The sequence below is a fragment of the Stegostoma tigrinum genome, chromosome 9 (assembly GCF_030684315.1).
Source record: "Stegostoma tigrinum isolate sSteTig4 chromosome 9, sSteTig4.hap1, whole genome shotgun sequence".
NCBI lineage: Eukaryota > Metazoa > Chordata > Chondrichthyes > Orectolobiformes > Stegostomatidae > Stegostoma > Stegostoma tigrinum.
The window spans coordinates 92589126-92614621 of record NC_081362.1 but is presented as its reverse complement, the minus strand read 5'-3'; the positions used below and the strand labels follow the sequence as shown (position 1 = coordinate 92614621).

The 25496-nt window shown below is 44.3% G+C and overlaps 1 protein-coding gene across 2 annotated transcripts in view; it reads right to left on the bottom strand.

Moving 5' to 3' along the window:
• Window positions 1-1258: 1258 nt before the first annotated feature.
• aig1 (androgen-induced 1 (H. sapiens)) overlaps window positions 1259-25496 on the bottom strand; it is a 126237-nt gene continuing 101999 nt past the window's right edge. The window contains exons 5-6 of one of the 2 annotated variants that reach the window (XM_048535473.2): window positions 12407-12570; window positions 1259-6775 (exon numbers count right to left, since the gene is read on the bottom strand). In XM_048535473.2, the coding sequence (XP_048391430.1) occupies window positions 6735-6775; window positions 12407-12570 (205 nt within the window). In that variant the 3' untranslated portion in view covers window positions 1259-6734. The remainder of the gene's footprint in view (window positions 6776-12406; window positions 12571-25496) is intronic. The other variant, XM_048535474.2, reaches the window with a different exon arrangement.

Below are 25496 nucleotides of genomic sequence, written 5' to 3'. Positions count from 1 at the left end.
CGATCCTTTATTTTCAATGATATACACAAGGTACTGCATCGTCTTTTAAGGCAACAATAAGCTATGTTTTCAAGATGTGGGGACAGGTTGGTAAAGTGGCTTGGAGTCAAACTATTTACTGGAGCTAACAGTTCAGATTTTCGAATGATGCTTCCAGGGATGAAGTTCAGTTACATCGATAGATTAGCGAATTTGAAATTTGGGAAGAGCAGATTAAGAGGAGATTTGATTGAGGGGTTTAGGAGGAGTCACTACAGAGCTGATAAAGAACAACTATTCCTGTTGGTGAAAGGATCCAGAAACAGAAAGCATAGATTGAGGATAACTGGCAAGAAAAGCAACATGGGGACATAGCTTTAAATTGAGGGGTGATGGAATTAGGACAGAAGTCAGATGTAGGTTCTTTAAGGGCGTGGAATGCCCTGCTTGTAACAGTAGACTTGCCAACTTTAAGGGCATTTAATTGGTCATTGGATAAACGTATGGATGATAATGGAATAGTGTAGGTTAGATGGGCTTCAGATTGGTTTCACAGATTGGCGCAACATCAAGGGCTGAAGGGCCTGTACTGCGCTGTAATGTTCTATGTTCTATGTTCAATGACACAAAGATTCCTTCCACAGTCCAAAGGTGTGCAGGCTAGGTGGATTGGCCTTGCTAAATTGCATGAAGAATTCAGGGATGTGTAGCTTAGGGGGGTTATAGGGGGATGGAGCTGGGTGGGATGCTCCAAGGGTTGGGGTGGACTTGTTGGGCTGAAGGGCCTGTTTCCACACTGTAGGGATTCTACAATTCTATGAAAACCTTTTTCACGCAGCAGGTGGTTAGTATCTGGAATGCACTGCCTGACAGGGTGGTGAAGGTAGATTCAAACAAGGCATTCGAGGGAGAAGTGGAGTTAGTATTTGAAGAGGAATAACATGCCAAGTGACAGGGGGAAGCTAGGGGAATTACACCAGGTGCATCACTCACTTGGAGAGCTGGCACTGTCACGATGGGCCAAATGGCCTTTTGTAACAATGCTGTGGCTTAGGAGACAGGAACCAAAACTAAAGCAGGAAAATGATAAAAGGAAAGTTTTCAGCAGGACTTGCATTTATATATATTTAACGCCTTTCCTGATTTCAGGCCATTGCAAAATATTTCACGGGCGATGAAGTACTTTTTGAAACAAACAAAAACAGGAATTGTTGGAGAAACTCAGTCGGCCTGGCAGCTTCTGTGGAGAGAAAGAGGATTGATGCTTCAAATGCTGTAATCCATTCAATTTCTGATTTTATTTGTTTTGGATCTCCCATATCCACAGTTCTTTGTTGTATCTGAGAGATTTTTGAAGATAGTGAACATTGCAATGGAGGATGCTTACTTACAGCGACGAGCGCACTAGGACACCCAGGTCTCATTGAACAAACCCCTCTCTCAACTTACAGACAATAACCTGCCTTCCTATTTTTGCTACCAAAGTGGATAATCTGACTTTTATCCACATTATATTGCATCGCTATGCATTTGCCCACTCACCAGACATTCAGTCATGGAGATATTCAGCATGGAAACAGACCCTTCTGTCCAACTCGTCCATGCTGACCAGATATCCTAAATAAATCTAGCCCCATTTACCAGCATTTGGCTTATATTCTTTCAATCCCTTCCTATTCATGTACCCATCCAGATGCCTTTTAAAAGTTGTAATTATACCAGCCTCCACCACTTCCTCTGGCAGCTCATTCCATACACGCACCACCCTCTGTGTGAATGTTTCCCCTTATATCCCTTTTATGTTACCTTAAACCTTAAACCTATAAATGACCTGGATGAGGGTGTAGAAGGATGGGTTAGTAAATTTGCAGACGACACTAAGGTCGGTGGAGTTGTGGATAGTGACGAAGGATGCCGTAGGTTGCAGAGAGACATAGATAAGCTGCAGAGCTGGGCTGAGAGGTGGCAAATGGAGTTTAATGCAGACAAGTGTGAGGTGATGCACTTTGGTAGGAGTAACCGGAAGGCAAAGTACAGGGCTAATGGTAAGATTCTTAGTAGTGTAGATGAGCAGAGAGATCTCGGTGTCCATGTACACAGATCCCTGAAAGTTGCCACCCAGGTTGACAGGGCTGTTAAGAAGGCATACAGTGTTTTAGCTTTTATTAATAGAGGGATTGAGTTCTGGAACCATGAGGTTATGCTGCAGCTGTACAAAACTCTGGTGCGGCCGCACTTGGAGGATTGCGTACGGTTCTGGTCACCGCATTATAAGAAGGATGTGAAAGCTTTGGAAAGGGTGCGGAGGAGATTTATAGGATGTTGCCTGGTATGGAGGGAAGGTCTTATGAGGAAAGGTTGAGGGACTTGCTGTTTTCATTAGTGAGAAGAAGGTTGAGAGGTGACTTAATTGAAACATATAAAATAATCAGAGGGTTAGATAGGGTGGATAGGGAGAGCCTTTTTCCGAGGATGGTGATGGCGAGCACGAGGAGGCATAGCTTTAAATTGAGGGGTGACAGATATCGGACAGATGTCAGAGGTGGTTTCTTTACTCAGAGAGTATTAAGGGAATGGAACGCTCTGCCTGCAACGGTAGTAGATTCGCCAACTTTAGGTACATTTAAGTCGTCATTGGATAAGCATATGGAGGTACATAGAATAGTGTAGGTTAGATGGGCTTGAGATCGGTATGACAGGTCGGCACAACATCGAGGGCTGAAGGGTCTGTACTGTGCTGTAATGTTCTATGTTCTATGTACACCCTCTAGTTTTGCACTGTCCTATCCTGGGGAAAACTCCTTGACTATGCACCCTACCCATGCCCTTCATGATTTTATAAACCTCTGTAAGGTCACCCCTCAGCCTCTGAACGCTCCAAGGAAAATAGCGCCAGCTTATTCAGCTTCTCCCTATAGCTCAACCCTCCAGCCCTGACAATGTTCTCTCATTGTAATGAGAATGGTGACTTTCTCCTTCCCACTCACAAGTGCTTGACACTGTCATTAAAAATACTTTGTAATAAACCCATTTCCCCACTCCATTGCATCAAGTTTCATATATCAAGGATACTTTTAAACTTTTTTTAAAAAATCATTACACTTTAAAACACTAATTGATTCATGGTAGGTTTTGGTGATCTGCAAATGCATTTGAGCTCTAGGCCTAAGAAACTATACAATAGCATCCACGCTTTGAAATGGGCATACCTTTGGGCACAGTTTGTGCCATAATTATTGTTTGAACCCAATGTAGAAACTCTAAAATTGAAACATAAAACAGATGCAGGGCTAGGCCATTCAGCCCCTTGAGCGTGCACCACTATTCAATACAATCATGGCTAATCATGCCATTTCAGTATCCCACTCCCACTTTCTCTCCATACCTCTTGATCCTTTTAGCTGCAAGAGGCATGTTTATTTTTTATTCATTTATGGGATGTCAGCATCCCAGGCTGGGCCAGTGTTTACTGCCCCATCCCTAATTGCCCAGAAGGCAATTAAGAGTTGATAAAATTGCTGTGGGTCTGGAGTCAAGCACAGGCCAGACCGGGTAAGGATGACAGTTTCCTTCCCTGAAGAACATTAGAGAACTAGGTGGCTCCCTCCCGAATATATCTAATGAACTCTGGGTTTGCGGAGCATCTGCGCTCTGCCCAACTAACCCGACATTCTGGCTGCCGTCCACTTTAACTCCCCGTCCCACTCTCCTGGTGACGTGTCCATCCTTGGCTTTCTCCATTGTCAGGGTGAGGCCAAATGTAAACTGGAAGAACGCCACCTGACATATTGCCTTCGGAGCTTACAGCCCAATGGCCTGAATATTGACTTCAACCAGCTTTGAAATCTTACCTCCTCTACCCTGTCCATCTTCAGACTCATCAATCTGCTACAGCCTTCCCATTGACCAACCACAGTAACTCTCCACCTGCATCCACCTATCTCCATCTCACCTACCCCACCTTCCAACCTCACCGCCCGTCTATTTATTTCTGGGCTCCCTCCACCCTCCTACCCTCAGTCCTGATGAGGGGTTTTGGCCTTTTCTGCTCCTCGGATGCTGTCTGACCTGCTGTGCTTTTCCAGACCCACATTTATTGACCCAAGTTTCCAGCGCCTGCCATCCTTACTGTCTACTGGCCCCAACAGCTTTCTGTGGGAGAGAATTCCACAGGTTCACAACTCTCTGAGTGAAGAAATTCTTCCTCATCTCAGTCCCAAATGGCTTAACCCTTATTCTTAGATTGTGACCCCTAGTTCTAGACTTCCCCAACATCGGGAACATTCTTTCCTCATCTACTCCATCCAGCCCAATTATTAATATTACCACATCTCAAAATGTTTATCAGATAAGCCAAAATTTCTTTGTATGAAAAGCAGACTTGATGGTCTGAATGGTCTAATCCAGTTCAATGTTCTTATGGTCTTTAAAGCAGTGCCCTGATGAACAGTTACAGAGGGGCTATTCATAGAGACATGAGTTAAGTTCACAATCTGGGTTTAAAAGGACCTTCCCTGTTGCACTTCTGCCTATGGACAATATTGAGGCAGCTGGGCACTTCTCAGGGAACATCATGGTATGTTTTATGGTCACCTCACTGCCTTTAGTCCCCTTCCTGCTCTTCCAATGATGCTCACTGTAAGGAATCGTTCGATTCAAAGCTTTACAGCTTTCCTGTTTTGGTTCCTTTCTAAAACTCAGGGGATGTAGTTTAGTTCGGACCATACTATTCCGGAGAGATGTTAGGAGGCACTTCTCTACACAAAGGGTGGTAGATGTTTGGAACTCTCTTCCACAGATGACGGTGGATGCTCAATCAGTTTAAATTTGAAATTTGAAATAGATCTCCTTTTTTTTTATTAAGCAAAGGCATTCAGGGATATGAGCCAAAGCTGGTACAGATCAACCATCATCTCACTGAATGGTGGAACAGACTAAAGGGGCTGAATGGCCTACTCCTGTTCCTATATCCCCTTCTCTTTGGTCTTAATCTTGTTTTCATCTTCCCATATTGCTTCTAAATGGGAACTGTTCACTATTCCACCATTCACTCCTCCTCTAGATGCATTTATTTCCCATTTGTCCCAGTACTATTCTGTTGCCCCAGCACTGCCAATACTTGTATCATTTAATCCCACTCACCTTCCAATCGATTGCTGACCTTCCTTTCTTTCACCTTTCCCTGGTTTGAAACCTATCCCATTTTGCCAGTTCTGATGAAAAGCCACAGTCATTAAGCGTTGGAATCTGACTGCACTTTCCTACAGCGTGGCTGGTGATGGGCTGGGGATGGAATATTTGATCGGGTGGGAGCGGACCCTGCCACTTTCTCACCCCTACCTCAGTAAAATCCTGGGTAGGATGGCTTGTGGATGACCTTGCTAAACCCACTGCTAATTGAAGCCCTTAAATTGGGCAACAAGGTGAATTTATTCAGCACTTTTAACATAGGAAAACCTCCCACGGTGTTTTACAGGAATATTTCATTTTATTGATTCACAGGATGAGGGTGTTGCTGCCCAGGCAGCATTTATTATCTATCCCTAATTGCCCAGAGGGCAGTTAAGAGCCAACAACATTGCTGTGGGTCATATGTCGGCCAGGGCAAGTAAAGATGGCAATTTCCTTCCCTAAGAGATACTAGTGAACCAGATGTGTTGTTCCATCAATCAACAATGGATTCATGGTTACCGTTAGATTTTTAACTCAATATATCTATTAAATTCCAATGCCACTACCTGCCATAGTGGGAATCAAACCCAGGTTCCCAGAATGTTACCTGGGATCTCTGGATTAAGAGCCCAGTGATAATATCACTAAACCGTTACACCCCCAAGCACGATCAAAGAACATTTGACTCATTAGGGCAGATGGACAAAAGCATGATTGAAGTGGTAGGTTTTAAGGAGTGCCTTGATGGTAAAGAAAGAGTCAGTTATTTAATGACAGAGTTGTAGGGGCTAGTTTCCAGAAGGTCAGGTTATGGGGAAGCAAAATCAACAATACTCACCAGGCCTGAATTGGAGGAGTGCAGATGTCTTCAAAAATGGAGAGGCTGGAGGAGATGACAGAGGTAAAGAGGGATGAGACCATGAGGGATTTGAAAACAAGGATGAGAATTTTAAAATTAAGGGGAAGAAAAGGAAAAAGGTCAATTGTTGAAGGTGTAAGAATTCAGTCTCAAGGAAAACAGAGGGCTACAGTACCTTGTGTATATTACAACAACGCATCAAGCAACAAACTGAAGGTTCTCACAGAGATGCAACATTGTGAAAGGGAGTTGGAAAGATGGGAATATGGAGCTTTCTAAAAAACACAGCTCTCTCTTAACCAGAGATAACATGGTGTGAAGCTGGTTCTCTCTTAACCAGGCTTTGTTGATGTCCTTGACATAATGCCAATGTGGATCCATTTAAAATAACTGTGTTAGCACTGGTGTTGAAAATAAACACCACATTAATTGGAAAGTCTACACTCTTGTCTCAACAGTTCACACCTCTTTAAACTCAACCTCTGTAATTTGACAACTGTGAATTGTTACTTATTACGAATTAACCAATGACCGTTTTGATGCTGCGATCTCATTAGTCAGGTGATTTAGCTCCAACCAAGCTGGCTGGGTTGAAGTTCGTGAGGTTAATGACTGTGATTCCATGGCATTGTTTAGATACTGTAATGTCTGTTTCTTTTTTTTGATGGGTTGGAATAAATGACTTCACTCCGCAGTTTCACATTATAATCTCTTTTATCTTGTGTTAGTCCATTTTGTTCTTGCTGTCAAGCTTTTCTTCTGTATCTAGAAAAATAAAAGCAGATCAGATATACATTTAAGTAAAGTATTTTTCTATTTATACCTTTTTTTTTGTTTGCTTGTGAACTGTCAATGCTATCAGTGATAATGGGAACTGCAGATGCTGGAGAATCCAAGATAACAAAATGTGGGGCTGGATGAACACAGCAGGCCCAGCAGCATCTCAGGAGCAAAAAAGCTGACGTTTCGGGCCTAGACCCTTCATCAGAGAGGGGCTTGGGGAGAGGGTTCTGAAATAAATAGGGAGACAGGGGGAGGCAGACCAAAGATGGAGAGAAAAGAAGATAGGTGGAGAGGAGAGTATAGCTGGGGAGGTGGGTAGGGGATAGGTCAATCCAGGGAGGACGGACAGGTCAAGGAGGTGGGTTGAGGTTAGTAGGTAGAAAATGGAGGTGGGGCTTGAGGTGGGAGGAGGGGATGGGTGAGAGGAAGGACAGGTTAGGGAGGCGGGGGCTGGGCTGGTTTTGGGATGCAGTGGGGGGAGGGGACGAACTGGGCTGGTTTTGGGATGCGGTGGGGGGAGGGGAGATTTTGAAACCTGTGAAGTCCACATTGATACCATTGGGCTGCAGGGTTCCCAAGCGGAATATGAGTTGCTGTTCCTGCAACCTTCGGGTGGCATCATTGTGGCACTGCAGGAGGCCCATGATGGACATGTCATCAAGAGAATGGGAGGGAGAGTGGAAATGGTTCGTGACTGGGAGGTGCAGTTGTTTATTGCGAACTGAGTGGAGGTGTTCTCCTCTATCCATCTTCGGTCCGCCTCCTCCTCTCTCCCTATTTATTTCAGATCCCTCTCCCCATCCCCGTCTCTGATGAGGATCTAGGCCCGAAACGTCAGCTTTTGTCCTCCTAAGATGCTGCTTGGCCTGCTGTGTTCATCCAGCTCCACACTTAGTCAACGCTATCAGGATGCCTTTGGCAGAATACCTGTCCTATCATCATTGCCTTCCCACCAGTAGCTTTTCTTTAATTCTTTTATGCGTCCTGTTTCTTCCAATTTTATCTGAATGTTTCACGGACATGGTGTGTTCCCCATCCCTAACAGCCTTTGAATTTGTTGACTTTCTCAGCCATTTCAGTGGGAAATTAAGAGCTAACCAAGTCATTGTGGATCTGAAGTCACATATAGTCTAGACTGGGTAAGGACAGTGGAATTCCTTCCCTAAAGGACATGAGTGAGCCAGATTGGTTCTTATGACTCACTGGTTGTATCATGGCCTTACTGACATTACATTTCAATTCCAGATTCGACTGAATTTAAATTTGACCAGCTTCCATGATGAGATTCAAACTCATGTCCCCAAGGCATTAGCCTGAGGCTCTGAATTTCTAGTCCACTGACATTATTGTTACACAAATGTTTTAGAGATAGGAACTGCAGATGCTGGAGAATCTGAGATAACAAGGTGTAGAACTGGATGAATACAGCAGGCCAAGCAGCATCAGAGGACCAGGAAGGCTGACGTTTTGAGCCTAGACCCTTCTTCAGAAATGGGGGAGGGGCAGGGGCTCTGAAATAAATAGGGAGAGAGGGGGAGGAGGATAGAAGATGAATAGAGGAGAAGATAGGTGGAGTGGAGACAGACAACCGGATCAGTAATGAGTCGAAGGATTATGGAGAGCGGCAGGAAAGTGGAGTTGAGATGAGATCGTATCACATTAAATAGCAGAGCAGGTATGAGGGGCTGAATGACCTACTCCTATTCAAGATCTGATGTCTTTGCATTGACAGAAATAGGTTTGAGCCCTGCCTGTCTCTGTCCTGCACTTGACCCCTGACTTGATGCTGCTGACAAATGTGGGGGGAGGGGGTCCATCCATTGTGGAATTTTTTAATACAAGTCAACACCACATCACAGTATAACTCGAACTCACCCTCGCATTGCAACATTTCCTGAGTGTTATAAGTATCACTGTGGCCATGTGTGATTCATGCTATTCATTCAGCAAGATCATGCTTCAGTTTTGCATCCTCTCATGTCTACATTACGGCTGCCTCAAGCTTATTTCAATATGAGATAGCTCAAAGCCATGATTGAACAAAAACTTTCACTTGGTGAATCTAGGCCTTCACCTGGAAGAAAAGCCAATGTTGAATTTGGAAAATTCGCACCAATATCGCAGTAGATGGTTTGATAAAAATGGAATTCAGACATGTAACAGAGACAGGTGTATGAAGTTAAGGTGAATCAGTCAAGATCTAATTGAATGGTGAAGCAGGCTTGAGAAACCTCCTACTCGACCACAATTGACAAAGCCTGGCCTGGTCCTTGATGGGCTTTACTCTTAAATTATCCACTGGAAAACATAGCTGATTTAGTGGTGATAGTTAATAGATGGAAAAATATACCACAGGTGATTTGGGGATCGGGAGAAAGATGTTCACAACTTACAGCACATCTGGATATAGAAAAAATAACAAAAAAGTGATGTGTGTAATTAAAAGAAGGCAAAATAATGATGAGTATTTTTCTTCCTCTGTCTCTCACCTTTCCTGTTATTGAATTACCCCTAACGGGCTTTGCATGTACATTGTACAACTGAAACACAGGTGATTTACTACAGGAGCTGGAGAAGCTGTAGGATCTGCAGGTGCTGGAGAATCTGAGATAACAAGGTGTAATTTTCTGAAGAAAGGTCTAGACCCAAAACGTCAGCCTTCCTGCTCCTCTGATTCTGCTTGGCCTGCTGTGTTCCTCCAGCTCTACACCTTGTTATCTCACCATGTAGATACAGTGGATACAAGACCAGGCCAGAAGCTAGCAATCGAGCAATATTGTGGCGAGTAACTCACCTCCTGACTCTCTAAAGCCTGGCCACCATCTACAAGGCACAAGTCAGGAGTGTGATGGAATACTCCCCACCTGCCTGGATGGGTGCAGCTCCAACAACACTCGAGGAATTTGACACCATCCAGGCCAAAGCAGCTGCTTGATTGGCACCACATCCACAAGCATCCACTCCCTCCATCACCAACCCTCAGTAGCAGCAGTGTGCACTATCTACAAGATGCGCTGCAGAAATTCACCAAAGATCCTCAGGCAGTGCCTTCCAAACCCATGGCCATCTAGAAGGATAGAATGCAATAGATGCATGGGAACACTATCCTCTGCAGGTTCCCCTCCAAGCCACTTACCATCTTGACTTGGAAATATATTGCCATTCCTTCATTGTTGCTGGGTCAAAATCCTGGAATTCCCTCCCTAAGGATATTGTGGCTCAAACCACAGCACATGGACTGCAGTGGTTCAAGAACGCAGCTCATCACCACCTTCTCACGGGGCAACTAGGGATGGGTAATAAGTGCCAGCATCCCACACAGCTCATGCATGAACAAAATAAAAAGATGACAATTGCCACGGATAATTTGGTGATAGGAAAGACCTTTTGGTTGTGTGTGATAGCACTTCCAATGTTGAAAAAAAGAAGAAAATATCTGGGTCTCGGTCTGCTCCATTTTGGCGTTGCTATTTGTAATTCTGCCAAGAAATGAAACGTACGTTCTATTCGACAGAATGGATATTTCTCCAGCGCTAGGACCACTGCTAGTTTTGCTTCATAAAAATTCCTTGTTTCTTGGAATATGGAGTAAACTTTGCTGATGAAACCAACCTTGGAGGAGTTGTAAATAGTGAGAATGATACAAATTGCCTGCAGTAGGGCATTGATAGTGAAGATGCACTGTAGAAATACATCAAAGATATTTAGAAAGCACCTTCTAAACCCATGACCACTTTCATCTAGAAGGACAAAGATAGCAGATACATGGGAACACCACCTCCTGCAAGTTCCCCTCCAAGCCACTCACCATCTTGACTTGGAAGCATGTTGCTGGGATTCCCTCACTAATGGCATTGTGGGTCTACCTATACTTAGTGGGCTGCAATGGTTCAAGAAGGCAGCTTATCAGCACCTTCTTAAGGGGCATCTAGAGAACGCAGTAAATGCTGGGCCAGCCAACGATGCCCACATCCAATGTGTGAACAAAATAAAAGCTTTGATATAGGCTTTGAGTTCCAGGAAAAGCTTGCCCAGGATCACTGCAAATCCAACTAGAGAAAAAAAAATAATGCATAGAGACAAAGGGAGGCAACATCCTCGTGCTACAATCAGTGGAATGTTAACCCAAAGGCCCAGGTAATGTGCTGGGGACTTGTGTTCAAATCCTGCCATGGCAAATGGTGGAATTTCCATTCAATAAAATATCTGAAATTAAGAGTCTATTAATGATTTTGAGTTAATTGTCAAAAAGCCATCAGGTTCACTCATGTCCTTTAGGGAAGGAAACTGCCATCCTCTCCTGGTCTGACCTACATATGACTCCAGACCCACAACAATGTGGGTGACTTTTAATTTCCCTCAGGGCAATTAGGGACAGGCAATGAATACTGGCCCATCCAGTGATGCCCCCATCCTGTGAATGAAAACAAAATCCCAAGGTTGCAGACTGTTCAAATCTCAGTGTCAGGTATATCCTGCTGTAATTCCAACAGAACTTTACAAACTGGTTAAAAACCCCATTGGAATCTTATGAAACAGCCCCTGGGGAACAAGGTTATCTCAACTGGGACAACCTGAGCAAAGATGTGCAAGTTAGGTGGATTAGCTGTTGGAAATCTTGTTTACAGTGTACACCATGTGGGCCAAATGACCTGCTTTCCCATTCTAGGGATTCTATGATTCTATGAACTTGCAAATTGGAAAAAGTTGTTTGCGGTTGAAAAACCTTGAGATAACGTGAGGAAATGAAATGGTACAGTGTTGTTTTGACCTTGAGAACATGATTTGAAAGGTTAGCAGAGAAAGATTCAACAGTAACTTTCAAAAAGGCATTAGAGATATGCTTGGAGGGGAGGACAGTCCACAAAATTGTCGAGGAAGAACAGGAGCGTGGATACAAATGGACAGCTGTTTCAAACAGCTGAAACAGACATGACGAGCTGGACCACCCTATAATTTTATGAACCCATTGCTCCCATTTACACATTCTGACTGACCTGTTGTGTTTTCCAGAATTTGATTTTTTTTTGCTGAAGCTTTCAATTTCAGGAACAGACTCAAGGAAACCTAATTGAGGTCTTTTAGATGCTAAAAGGGATTGACAAAGCTGATGTAGAAAGGATGTTTCCTCATGTTGGCATTTTACATTGAGAGGTCATGGCCATGAATTTGAGCAACTGTAAGGAGGAGATAGGTTTTTTAAAATTCGTAATTGTTTGAAGGGTTATGTAGAGTGGGAAGGAAAGTGCAGCTGAGGCTGATAAGATCAGCCATGATTGTATTAAATGGTAGAGCAGGCCTGAGGGGATGAATAGCCTCCTCCTATTCCTAGCTCTTTGGTTATCAGGTTCAATTTTTGCATAAGGAACCAAGAGTCTCTTGGAACCTAGTTAGCCAAGAGTGGGACAGAGGTTTCCCTGGAAATGAAATATAAATTGTTTAACTTGTAGCTTGCGAAGAATGCTTAATAATGAGTTGTGCCAGTAATGAATATTCCCAGTACTGGATATGTCATCCATTGTCTTGAGGCTCAGTAAGCATTGGGTGGTGAATTGTGATACAGGTTATGTATCAAATATACATACATGTTAAACATGCAATGCCAATACTTACATCTTGACTTATCCCAGATGAAACTGTTCAACATCTCACCCACCACGTATAGTACGTTGATAGCAATGAACAATGCAACAAAGACAATAACCTTCAGAATGTTGGAGAGGTGGTCGAGAAATGGATAGACCCACATTCCTGTGACATGGTGGATCCAGCAAATCCTGGGAAGATAAGATCAGGGAAATGCAAACAGTGAAACCTTCCTGCATCCACGATAAGCAACAGGAAACAGCCCTTCCACCTTCCTCCTACAAAACAAGGTTTTGCTTTTACCATGGAAAGTCATCTCCTGCTGAAGGCTGGCAGCAGAATTCCTCCAGTCCAGATGGAGGAGCCATTGCAGGTTCACTCTGTCCCAGGCTCTGATTAGAATTCAGTCAGGGCCTGGTCATTGCAAGTTCAATTGCAACATGCAGAAGCTGAAGGATAGGCTCTTTGGGAAGCTCGTTTCAAAAGAGAAATGAGGAAAAGTGGCATCTTTCAGAAAAGGTACCTGAATATTTCTGCAGGGCTATGGGGACACAGCAGGGAACTAATCAGGAAGAGCTAAAATAGCAAGGATAGTTCGAATGGCCACATTTTAATTGCACTGTTCAATGATTCGATGGTAATAAGGGGAGGAAAAGGAGCTGAGACATCAGTGCTACATCTAGGATGGTGCAAAAGTGGGAGGTGATGGCTCAGTGGTATTATCACTGGACTTTTAATCCAATGACCCAGGTAATGATCTGAGGACCAGGGTCTCAATCCTGCTGTGGTAGATGGTGGAATCTAAATTCAACAAAAATCCAGAGTTAAGAATCTAATGATGACCACGAGCTCTTTGTCGATTGTCTGAAAAACCCATCTTGTTCACTAATGTCCTTAGGGAAGGAAGCTGCCATCCTCACTTGGTCTGGCCTACATGTGACTCCAGACCCATGACAAAGTGGTTGTCTCTCAACTGCCCTCTGGGCAGTAAGGGAATGGGCAATAAATGCTGGATGAGCCAGCAACACCCTCATCCCTTGTATGAGTAAAAGAAAAAAAATCCAGCATTTTCTAAAAGCATCCTAGCTTTGAGAGGCCAACTGAGCCCAAATATTAGCCATGCAGCTGGGGCTGAAGTTGTCAAGAGGGCATGTAATTTGCTGTGGGAACAGAGCTGAAGGCTGCCTGTATTAGTGCAAGATGTAACCAGAGTACACCTCTCCAGTACAACTCCTACCAGCTCTGAGAATCAGTTCAATGTTACTTTCAAATCAGGGGAACAAACAAGACAGTAAAATACATAACCGTCGTCTTCCTTCACAAACAAGCATTAAGCTGTGAAAAACAGCAGCTACCTAGAAATGAAACAATGGAGAATAAAAGAGAGGAGCCAGAGACAAAGAAGAAGGGATGATAAAGAGGAGAAACAAAAGTACACAATATTTTATGTCACTTATTACTTAAGATTTCAACTTTGTTCTGTTGGGATCTGCACTGGCCATGGTTCAGAGGGTTAGGGCTGTTGTCTCTGTGCATTCAAGGTCACCTGACGCACTTGAATAAAAAAGTGAGACTTAGACTCCAGGGTGTTCCTGAGGCTGCGTTGCATTGTCAGAGGTGTGAGAAGGAATTGACAGTGTAGATAGAGAGAAACACTGCCGTGCTGCTAAGAAGTGATGGGGGTAAATGCTGGGGTGAAACCAGGACATGGAGATATAACTTTACACTTAAAGCCAGGCCATTCAGAAGAGACGTTAAGTAGGAACTTTTCATGGAGAAGGTGTAGGGTGTTTGGAATTCTGCGATAGACGCAAGGGTTCGTTAGCGACCTCAAATTTGTGATTGATAGAATTATGTTGGCACAGAGATTTGGAGACTAAAAGCTAGACATGAGGAAATACAGATCAGCCACAATCTCACTGCATGAGAAATGCATTTGAAGGGCTGAATAGTCTACTCTAATTCTTTGTTCCTAAGCTGGGCTATCTGTTGAGTGCCCACACTCTGTCTCATGGCGAACTGGCCTCCTGTGGAGATTATTCATATCTCTGTTCAGATCCTATCGTCAAACTGATGCTTTCATGATAAATATCCCTTCTCAAAGAATGGTTTGCCACCTTTGCTTTCCTTTTTTGAGGACAAAACTGGCTATCATTGTCAGCACTTCAGACAATTAACTTCAGCAGGTGATGATGAAAACAAGCCACTCTGTACTACCCATGGGAAAAGACTGCAGCGGCTCGCAGTGCGGGAGAAGGAACATTGGAGAAAGCTTACAGCCCAAAGCACTTCACAACCAAGTGAAGGGGCGTGTGTGAAGTACAAGGACAACAACCGATTTACACACAGTAAGCTCCCACGTGCATCATGAGCTAATGGCCCTTACAATTTTTCGATGATATTGTTTAAGGATAAGTATTGGCTAGGATAACCTCCTGCTCTTCTTCAAAATATTACATTGGGATCATAATGTCCACTTGAGAAAGCAAACAAGGCTTGGATTTAACAATTCACTTCTGACAGTGCAGCACTCGCTCTGTACCCCAGAGAAGTGGCAGCCTAGCTCTATCTTCCTAAACATCTGGTGTTTCTGGATTATGACTTGAGACCATGTTCTTCTGATCTACTATGTAAAAAATTACGAATTAGGAGCAGGAGTAGGCCACTCAGCCCCTCAACAATAAGATGTCTGATCTGATTACCTCACATTCCAGCTTAGGCCCAGTAACCTTTGAACCTCTTGCTTATCAACAACCTCAGAATTAGAAATAATCAGACTGTGCTTCCCTCACCTTTTGAGGAAAAGCATTTCAAAGATTTGCAACCCTCCACAAGAAAAACCTTCTCCTCTATGTTGAACAGGTTAGAGTTTCATTCTGGAACCTTCAGCCTCCTGTGTCAGTCACCAACAGAGTCTTTCCCAGGGATATTTATGAGAAATTTCAGTGGAACTGCAGAGAGTAGAATATGAGAGTAGATACAGGGAGTCATAGAATCCCTACCATCGGGAAGGAGGCCATTTGTTCCATCAAGCTCACACTGACCCCAAAGAGTATCCCACCTAGTCCAACCACTCCTACCCTATAATCCTGCATTTCCCATGGCTAACCCACACATCCCAAAACATTATGGGCAATTCAGCATGACCAATCCACCTAACCTGCACATCTTCGGACTGTGGGGCGAAACTAGGGAAAACTTAGGTGACGGGGGGGAAATGAATGTGCAAACTTCACACAGATAGTCACCCAAAGGTGGAATTGAACCTGGGTCCCTGGTGCTGTGAGGCAGAAGTGCTAACCACGGAGCCACAATGCTGCCCTGTGGCTGTGGGCAGTGTGCAACAATCAGACCAGCAGCTCAATGTACACCATACCCTCACGTAAGCACATACACAGAGGCTGAAACACTTCTTCTCCAGCACAGATACAACACTAGCATTTCTAATGTGAACCTGAGCTGATGTTCACACTTGTAACATGCTTCACGAGGAAGTACACCCCGAACAACCCTTAGAAGAATTTTTCTTTTCAATTGGTTGTTGAGGGTCATAACTTTTCCTGTGCACAGTTGTCAACTCTTTGAGGTTGTCCTGGAATTTCCAAGAACTGAAGATTATCTCCAGGCCTGCGTTGAGAATGCATTGTGCATTTCTTAGTGAGTGGTTATAAAAATATCAGCATTGAGAGAGAACAAGGTTCTGATTCACTAGGCAGGGCAGCTGGAGACATGAGGTCATGTAATGAAGGCTCCTATAATATGCCCAACCAAAGTTGGTGACCCTATTTGGATTTGTCAGAGTTTAGGCTCCCTCATTTCAACCTGGCCAGATACTGAGTCCTCAGACTTCTTGTTCTGTTACTTTTATTCATTCATGGGATGTGGGTGTCACTGGCTAAGCCCAGCATTCATTGCACATCCCACACTGCCCCGGAGAAAATGGTGCTGATCTGTCTTCTTAAGGGGGTTTTGAGTAGTTGAAAAAGTATTGGCTGCATAGACAATGACATTTTGTGACAGGACATGAGGTTGGGTGATGATTAATAGACATGGAAGGAGGTGTTCATGTTCTAAAAGTCTCAAACTCGATGTTGAGTCTTGAAGGCTGTAAGGAACTGCCCCTCCAATGTCTATTACCTCAGCGAAAATGGCTTGATGGGCTTCCTCCTGCTCCAAGTTTCTACAGTGTTTCCATGAGCCTGCTCCCCTTGACTTTCAAGATGGTTGTAAGGGTGGTAGAAACTCTCCGAACATTAAGGAATTATTTAGATGTGCAACAAAAAAGGAAAGAACTGTGGATGCTGTATATGAGAAACAAAAACAGAATTTGCTAGAAAAGCTCAACAGCTCTGACAGCATCTGAAATGTTAACTTTGATTTCTCTCACAGATGCTGCCAGACCTGCTGATCCTTTCCAGCAATTTCTATATTTAGAAGTGCACATGTGATGCCAAAACTTTCAAGTCCATGCTGGAAAACAAGATTAGAATAGCTCACTGTTTGTTTTTGACCAACGTAGGCCTGATGGGCTGAAGGTCCTTGTTCTGTGCTGTTGACTTCTCTGACTCTATGGTAGAGGCTGATGGTTTGAAAAATCCTGCCAAACAGCAGCTGCGGAAGGCGATTCATTGACTGGGCCCCAAATCAAAGTTGCAATTAACACACAAGTGATGCACAATCTGATCTTTGACCTCAAAAGGAAAGAATGCAGCAATAAAGCCTGTGATCCTCGTGAAGCAAAACTAAATTCCTCTCAAGTTGGACTCATCGGCAAAGTCATCTAACGCCTTTGTGTACTGTTACATTCTGGCCTGAGCTGCCTTCCTCCCTCCCCTCCACCCCCACCCCCTTTCACACCCCCCCGCCATACTAAGACAACTTACAGGACGTGTGGTGATTCAGCATCATTTGTGAATGAGATTTCTGGAAAACATGTAAAACTGTGGGAGTTGGGTCCTCTGTGAGGTCACGCAGCTAATGAATTTATTTGAATGTGTTGGCCCGACTTAGTCTGCCTCCTCCCATGCAGTTGCCCCCAGGGTGTTTTTTTTATTAAAAAACAAACAAAAATAAAATTTAGCTGATCCACCGTTCACAGAAATCTATTTTCCTCCCACGTATTTTATGCCACTTGCTTGACAGGTTTACCTTTGATCTGCTGGCACCAATGACAATTGAGGATGATTTAGATCTAGAAGATATTGAGCTTTTCGTGGTTTTTATTGCCTTCTAAGAATCTAAAGCCCAGCTATCCATTTGCTATTACTTGTTTTTAGAATGTGGGGATAATGCTTCAGAATCACTGAAATTTTACGCTGGAAGAAAGTAACCATTTAGCCAATTGTATCTGTACCTGCTCCTTTACCTCGTGCCAATCTCCTGCCTTTTTTCTATATTCATGCATACCATTCTGATCCAAAAACAAAACCTCTGCTGTCCTCTTGAATTCCTCTGCAACGTTCTCAGGCAATGCACGTTCTCAGGCAATGCATTGTGCACCTTAACTATTCACTGCATGAAAATGTTTTTTCTCACATCTCCCTTGTTTGTTTTGCACATCACTCTAACTCTACGCCCTCACATTCTGTTCCCCAGTTCTGAGGAACGGTCACCGGACCCGAAATGTTAACTCTTTTTTTTCCTCCACAGGCGCTGCCAGGCCTGCTGAGCTTTTCCAGCAACTTTGTTCTTGTCCCTCTCATTCTTGTTGCTTTTACAAGCAACTTCTCCTTAGCTGCTCTATCCAGGCCACTCACGATTTCAAAAACCTCAATCAGATTTCCTGATGGCTTTCTTCTCTCCAGAGACAATAGTCCCAACTTCTTCAATCTTTCCTCATAACCTAAACATCTGATTCCTGGAGCCATTCTTTTAAATTGTTTCTGCATCCTCTCCAGTGCATTCACATTCTTTCTTACAATGTGGTGCCCACATCTGTACACAGTTGAGATCTAACAAATGTCTTGTACAGGCTCAGCATCACCTCCTTGCTCTTGTACTATCCTCTTGATAAAGCTGACAACATTGCATGCGTTATTTAGTGCTTTGACCTCACACCTTCAATCATCTGTGCACATACTTTCCCTACTCCCACTGCTCTTGCGTTAGCAATGTACCTCTTATTTACTAATGTCTTACAGTGTTCTTCTGACCAAGGTGCATTCACAGCCTTCCCACTTTAATGTTGCAGTGAATTACTGCAGATGTTGGAATCTGTATTGAAAACAAAAAGTGATAGAGATCACAATGTGTCAGGCAGCATCCATGGAGAGAGAGCAAGCTAACGTTTCCAGTCTGGATCACTCTTCATCAGAGCTGACGTGAAGTGTGCGGGGATAGTTTTCCAGGGATCATTCTCTCTGGAAAGCCCTAGTCCATTCCTCAACTATGAACATCAGCACCCCTCCCTTCGCACAGCACCTTTCCGTGTAACCGCAGAAGGTGCAAAACCTGCTCCTTTACCACCCAAGGGCCTAAACAGTCTTTCCAAGTAGAGCAGCATTTCACCTGTACCTTCTCCAATTATGCTGAGCTTTTCCTGAGTGTTGTATTCACTTCATACAATGTGGCCTACACTACATTAGAGAAATCAAACACAGAGTGGGTGACCACTTTGTAGAGCACCTCCCGTCTGTGCGCAAGTAGGAACCCAGCCTTCCTGTAGCTGGTCATTTTAACTCAGTGTCCTGCTCGCAGGCCCACATGTCTGTCCTCAGCATGCTGCAGTGTTCCAGTGAATCACAACGCAAGCTAGTGGAGCAACAACTCTTCTTTTCACCAGGCACTTTACAGCCTTCTGGGCTTAAAATTAAGTTCAACATCTTCAAATCGTGAACCAACTCCCATTTCATCCCTTTTAGCTTTACTTGTTACATTCTTTGCCAGTATGTCAGTCCTCCCTCACCGCTGCCCACTCCAGTGGGGCTGTCTGTTCTTTCCAGTCTGGCAGTTAGACGCACCATTGGTCTGCCATTCTTACATGCTAAACACTTATTCTGCACTAATAACATCCTTTCTCCCCCAGCACTCCGACCCGCACCACAGCCCTCACCAAGAGCATCAATACTGACCCCTCCACACTTCACTCCAGCTCTGATGAAGAGCCATCTAGACTCGAAACGTCAGCTTTCTCTCTCTCCACGGTTGCTGCCTGACCCGCCATGATCTTTCCACATTTATTCCACTGAAGGTAACACTAATATTGTGTTATTCCCTTATTTACATGTTGGAGGCTGGTACAATACAACACTTAGGCTTCTGGATGGGCATATGAATAGGAAGGAGTTAGTGGGCTATAAGTCAAATGCAGCAAATGGGACTAGATTAATTTCGGATGTCTGGTCAGCATGGATGAGTTGGACTGAAGGGTCTTTTTCCGGGCTGTACATCTCTATGACTCTAAAACTGCTATGTACAAATCACACTTAGACTACATGTTGTGGTCAGCTTTCTGTTCTTAGCGGCAGTCTGTACATTTCAAGAAAACGTTGCATTGAATTGGAGGAGTGATGGTGCAATGGTAATGTCACTGAGTTAGTAACCCAGCCTCCGCAGCGAATATTCCACAGGTATGTAGCTGAATCCCACTATCGCATTTTGTGAAATTTGCACTCATTAAAAATTCTGGAAATAAAACTCAAGTGGCGACCATTGTCTGGTTGTAGAAAGCTGAAATAACTGTGGCTGTAGTAAATCAGGAATGAAAACAGAAGTTGCTGGAAAAGCTCAGCAGGTCTGGCAGCATCTGTGAAGAAAATATCAGAGTTAATGTTTCGGGTCCGGTGGCCCTTCTTCAGTTCTTTCGGGTGTGGTGACCCGAAACATTACCTCTGATTTTTTTCTTCTCGGATGCTGCCAGATCTGCTGAGCTGTTGTTTTTTGTCGTAGAAAGCCATCAGGTTAGCTCTCTGATGAAGGGTCTAGGCCCGAAACGTCAGCTTTTGTGCTCCTGAGATGCTGCTTGGCCTGCTGTGTTCATCCAGCCTCACATTGTATTATCTTGGATTCTCCAGCATCTGCAGTTCCCATTATCTCTGAGGTTTGTCAATGCTGTTTAGGGAGGTTAAACCTGCAGTCTTTCCTGCTTTTACCTACATGTCACTCTAGAGTCACAACAATGTGGTTGGCATCTAACTGTCTGCAAGGCGATTAGAGCTGAGCAATAAATACCGGCTCGGCCAGTGATGGCCACATCCTATGAGCAATTTTTTAAAACAATGAAGCTACTGAATCCAAGACAACAAAATGTGAGGCTGGATGAACACAGCAGGCCCAGCAGCATCTCAGGAGCACAAAAGCTGACGTTTCGGGCCTGGACCCTTCATCAGAGAGAGGGATGGGGAGAGGGTTCTGGAATAAATAGGGAGAGAGAGGGAGGCGGACCGAAGATGGAGAGAAAAGAAGATAGGTGGAGAGGAGAGTATAGATGGGGAGGTAGGGAGGGGATAGGTCAGTCCAGGGAAGACGGACAGGTCAAGGAGGTGGGATGAGGTTAGTAGGTAGATGGGGGTGCGGCTTGGGGTGGGAGGAAGGGATGGGTGAGAGGAAGAACCGGTTAGGGAGGCGGAGACAAGTTGGACTGGTTTTGGGGTGCAGTGGGTTGGGGGAAAGAGCTGGGCAGGTTGTGTGGTGCAGTGGGGGGAGGGGACGAACTGGGCTGGTTTAGGGATGCAGTTGGGGAAGGGGAGATTTTGAAACTGGTGAAGTCCACATTGATACCATTAGGCTGCAGGGTTCCCAGGCGGAATATGAGTTGCTGTTCCTGCAACCTTCGGGTGGCATCATTGTGGCACTGCAGGAGGCCCATGATGGACATGTCATCGAAAGAATGGGAGGGGGAGTGGAAATGGTTTGCGACTGGGAGGTGCAGTAGTTTGTTGCGAACTGAGCGGAGGTGTTCTGCAAAGCTACTGAATCCTTTTGTTGAAATTGTAAACAAGAGAAATGGAACACCAGGAAGTAGAGAATGCTCCTGGGACATAGGGGTAATACTGGAGGCCCTCCTGGTTCACAGAGAGAGAGGGAGAGAGACAGGAGGAGTTGCACGTGGAAGGATGAGGGCTGCAGACACATAGGAACACCACCATCCACACGTTCCCCTTCGAATCACACAACATCTTGAGTGAAACGTACATTGCCATTCCCATATCATCACTGGATCAAATTTCTGCAACCCTAGCCTGAACATCACTGCACCACACAGATAGCAACAGCTCCAGAAGGCAACCCATCACCACCTTCACAGTACCAACCAGGGATGGGCGATAAATGCTGACCTTGATAGTGGCACTGAGAACATGTGAAGTGGCAAAAAGAAATTAATGCATGCAGACTTCACAGCACCTTCAGATATTCCACAACATCTAATAAACATCAATCAAGAGAAGCCATGCCTTTCCTACTTAACAGTTTTGCACAGTATCTGATATTCTCGCCAAGACATTTCGACAAACTACCTTAGGCCCAGAGATGTCAGTGAGGTTCCTGGCAACCTTCAGACTCTGTAAGAGGAGACAGTAACTTTGAGCTGGAACACAGAGAGAATATTTGCCTCACTGATTTGCTGTTCACAAAGGACTTCTGCATCCAAACGCAACATATGATTAATGATTAAAGAGCAAAGATCTGGGCTAAAACAAAATGTCTCACTAACTCCATTCCAAAAACAAATGTCTTCAATTCACAATGTCTACGTCCAAAAGATTTATGAGCACAGAATGTATTGCCGACAGGGTAGAAATGTTTGAAGAAGTCGATGATTAACTTTGATGTAAAAATCTGTCTCACTGTTGGGCATTCTGTACGGTATATCAAGGAGATTGTTGCCAAGGAAGGTTTATACAGTTTTTTTGACTCTTGAGCTTGACCCGGCGCTCTCACACCCCTGACTGAATTTCACCCTCAAATTTTTCGGGTGCTAACCAGACAGTGTTAACATTTCATGGCAAGTTTTTCAAAGCAGGTGTCTTTGCCGTTGTTATGAAGAGAGTGTGAAGGATGTAGATGCAGCTTCCAAGCATAATTTATGAGAAAACATCTTACACTTTCTAGGCTAAGTGTCAGTTTCGCCAAGTTTCGCGGAGAGTACCTCTCTACAAGGCTGAGCCCTTTCTCTCACTGTATCCAACCGAACCTGCCTCATGAAATACCTCCGCCGCTCCTCTCCTGCAATACTAGTTCCATTTTACCAGATGCTGTTTTCAGAACCACTCACCACTCACTGGAATCCATAATGTGGAGATACTAGTGTTGGTTTCGGGTGGACAAAGCCATAAGTCACACAACACCAGGTTATAGTCCAACAGCAATTTATAGGTGGAGAAATAACAGGGAGATAATTCCAGGTGATTATGAATATCAACAGATAAGCACAAATAGTGTGAGTTGAGTGTCAACAGGCTGAATAAGTCTTTGCAGGTGATCAAAAGTGTCAAACAGTGTGAATAAAGAGTCTGCAGCTGAATAACAAGTGAAGGGATGACCTATGAACCAGTTAATTAAAGTAACAAGATAATTTTACAAATAATCAAAAATTAGATTGTGCTGGAGACAAACTAAATGGCTGGAATGCGATGAAAGACCGGCTTCCCCGGCTCCTGCACCATCTTTAAAAGGCCACTGTGCTCCCGAGCAATTGTAGGCCTGCTCCTCCAAGGACAGTCATTCCGAAGATGTTAGAAAAGAAGAAAACGGCACTGCATTTCTCCAAAAGGAGCTGGGAGGAAACAGCTGGTCCAGGGCAGGTGAATTGGTGAGGAGGCTATGCCACCCAGATGTTGGCAGCCTGGTCAGAGGTCTCCACCTGGGTCAGTGTGGTCTCCATGGTCCGAAGATATGCCCAACAGTGATACAGGAAGGTCAATGACCTTCTCCATACCACCAGGGTAACAGTCATCATCCCTTCTCTGCTACCTCACCCTCATTCTACCAAGGTTCCTCCTTCCACGAAAGCTTATGCCCTGCATGCTGACTATTGTCTGCAACATCTTCTATCAATCACTCTTATTCGTCCTCCCTCACAACCTCCCACACCATTAAACCCTGCACGGCTACAGTGCTGCTTCCTCACTGTCCTGGAGCACCACACCACCTGCCATCCACCTGCACCAGCTATGTCTTCCACTTTCCATCTCACTTAACTGCCCCCCCTTCTCTCATTCCAGGAGTTAGGCATCTGAAACAGGATAGAAAGAGTCAGGGCAGGTAGGAGGATGACCATTATCTAACTCGTCACCCTCTGTGAGGAGGAAAATTCTGAAGGGGATGTGCGAGGAAACTTTTTATTACGCAGAGGATGGTAGGTGCCTGAAACTACTGTCAGAGGTAGTGTTAGAAGCAGATAAAACAGCAATGTTTAAAAGGAATTTAGGCAAACACATGAACAGGCAGGGATTAGAGGAATATGGAGGCAAACAGGATTGGATTCGAATGGCATCTTCATTAGCAAACTATAGTGGGCCAAAGGGCCTGTTGCTACACTATACTGTTCGATGTCCAATGCTCATATTCTATGTTCTACGTTCAATGCTCTATGTTCAATGTTCTGTGTTCCATGCTCTATAAATCTTGTCCCTCACAGGAGAATGCTGATATCTCTCCTGTGGGGATGCCAAGACCCACCACGAGTAAGTGCCACTCTTCATTCCACAGCAACTCTCCCATTCACCCCACTGTTAATGTCACTGACTGCTCGCCACTTCTGATCATTGGCTATATTGCCTTCTCTATCCCATCTCTTCAAAGTACCAATGGGATGTCCATGACTCCATGGCGAAATGGGCTGCTCCAGCAGAAGCCATGTCCTCAACCTTTGAAGGAGAAAGTTTTGTGAGCACAGAAGAAATGTCAGGAAGGCTGCCTCCTCGAGTCAGCTCAGATACTGTGTCCTGTGTGTGAAGGTCAGGCTTAGACCCTTTGGGGGCTCAAGCTGGTGAGGGTCTCACAAAGACAAGGCTGAGGCTGGCTGAGGAAGGATCAGCCCAGGTCATGCTTACTTGGAGGACTGCTATAGTCCAGGCACCTTCTCGGCCCCAGGCAGGAGAGCGTTGTCAGCAACCAGTGACCTTGTCCATGTGCACAGGGAGGAACAGCATGTGATGATACTACATCTATAAGAGGTGTGTTTTGTACTGCTATTTTTTTGAAAGGAGAGGTTGAGATAGAGACACTGAGTGGTCTGTTCTGAGGCAATACAGCAAACACCTTGTGAGGCCGTGGTTTGTTTTTTACAGTTAGAACAATAGAAGCAGGCTGAACGGGTGTAATCACACTAGCATAGAACCAAGGTTTTGGTTTAGCTTTCAGCTGTTGTTGGGGTTTTGAAGCTGGATGTGGAAACTGTTACTCCTCTTACTGGGAGAGCTAAAAGCTGAAGTTCTCTGTCTGCTGTGAGAATTGTAGGTGAGGCAATCTATTTTACTGACTTTGCCTTTATCAAGGGTCTGGTTATGGGATGTTACTATATTGGAACAATTATTGTTGAGTATTTAAATAATACATTATTCTGTTAAATTATCCAATAGAGTTAAAGTTAGACCAATTTTCTTTTGCTTTTGTTTGTATTTTAACTGTGGAGTAAGAAAAAAGTGGTCTGGACTATATTTGACGCCAGACCCACAGCAATGTGGTTGACTCATAACTATCTTCTGGGCAATTACGGTGGGCAATAAATGCTGGACTCGTCAGCAACACCCACATGCTGTGAATGAATCAATTTAATAAACAAGAATCCAAGATGGTTAGTAGTTCCTTCTAGGAAAGAGAAGCAATATCATTGGATTGCAATATCATTTGATTTGATTTGATTTATTGTAGTCAAATGTACTTAAGTGTAGAGAAAAGTTTTGTTTTGTGCACAGCACAGGCAGATCATAGCAAACAAGGGCATACAGATTATTGGGTGCTTTGACAGAGCAAGGCATATAAGGTTCCAGCAGTAGCCTGACTTCTTAGATTATGATTCTCCTGGCTGAGATAGCAAAAGTGGCCTGTCTCAGGGACAGAGATAATGGGAACTGCAGATGCTGGAAAATCCAAGATAACAAAGTGTGGAGCTAGATGAACACAACAGGCCGAGCAGCATCTCAGGAGCACAAAAGCTGATGTTTTGGGCCTAGAC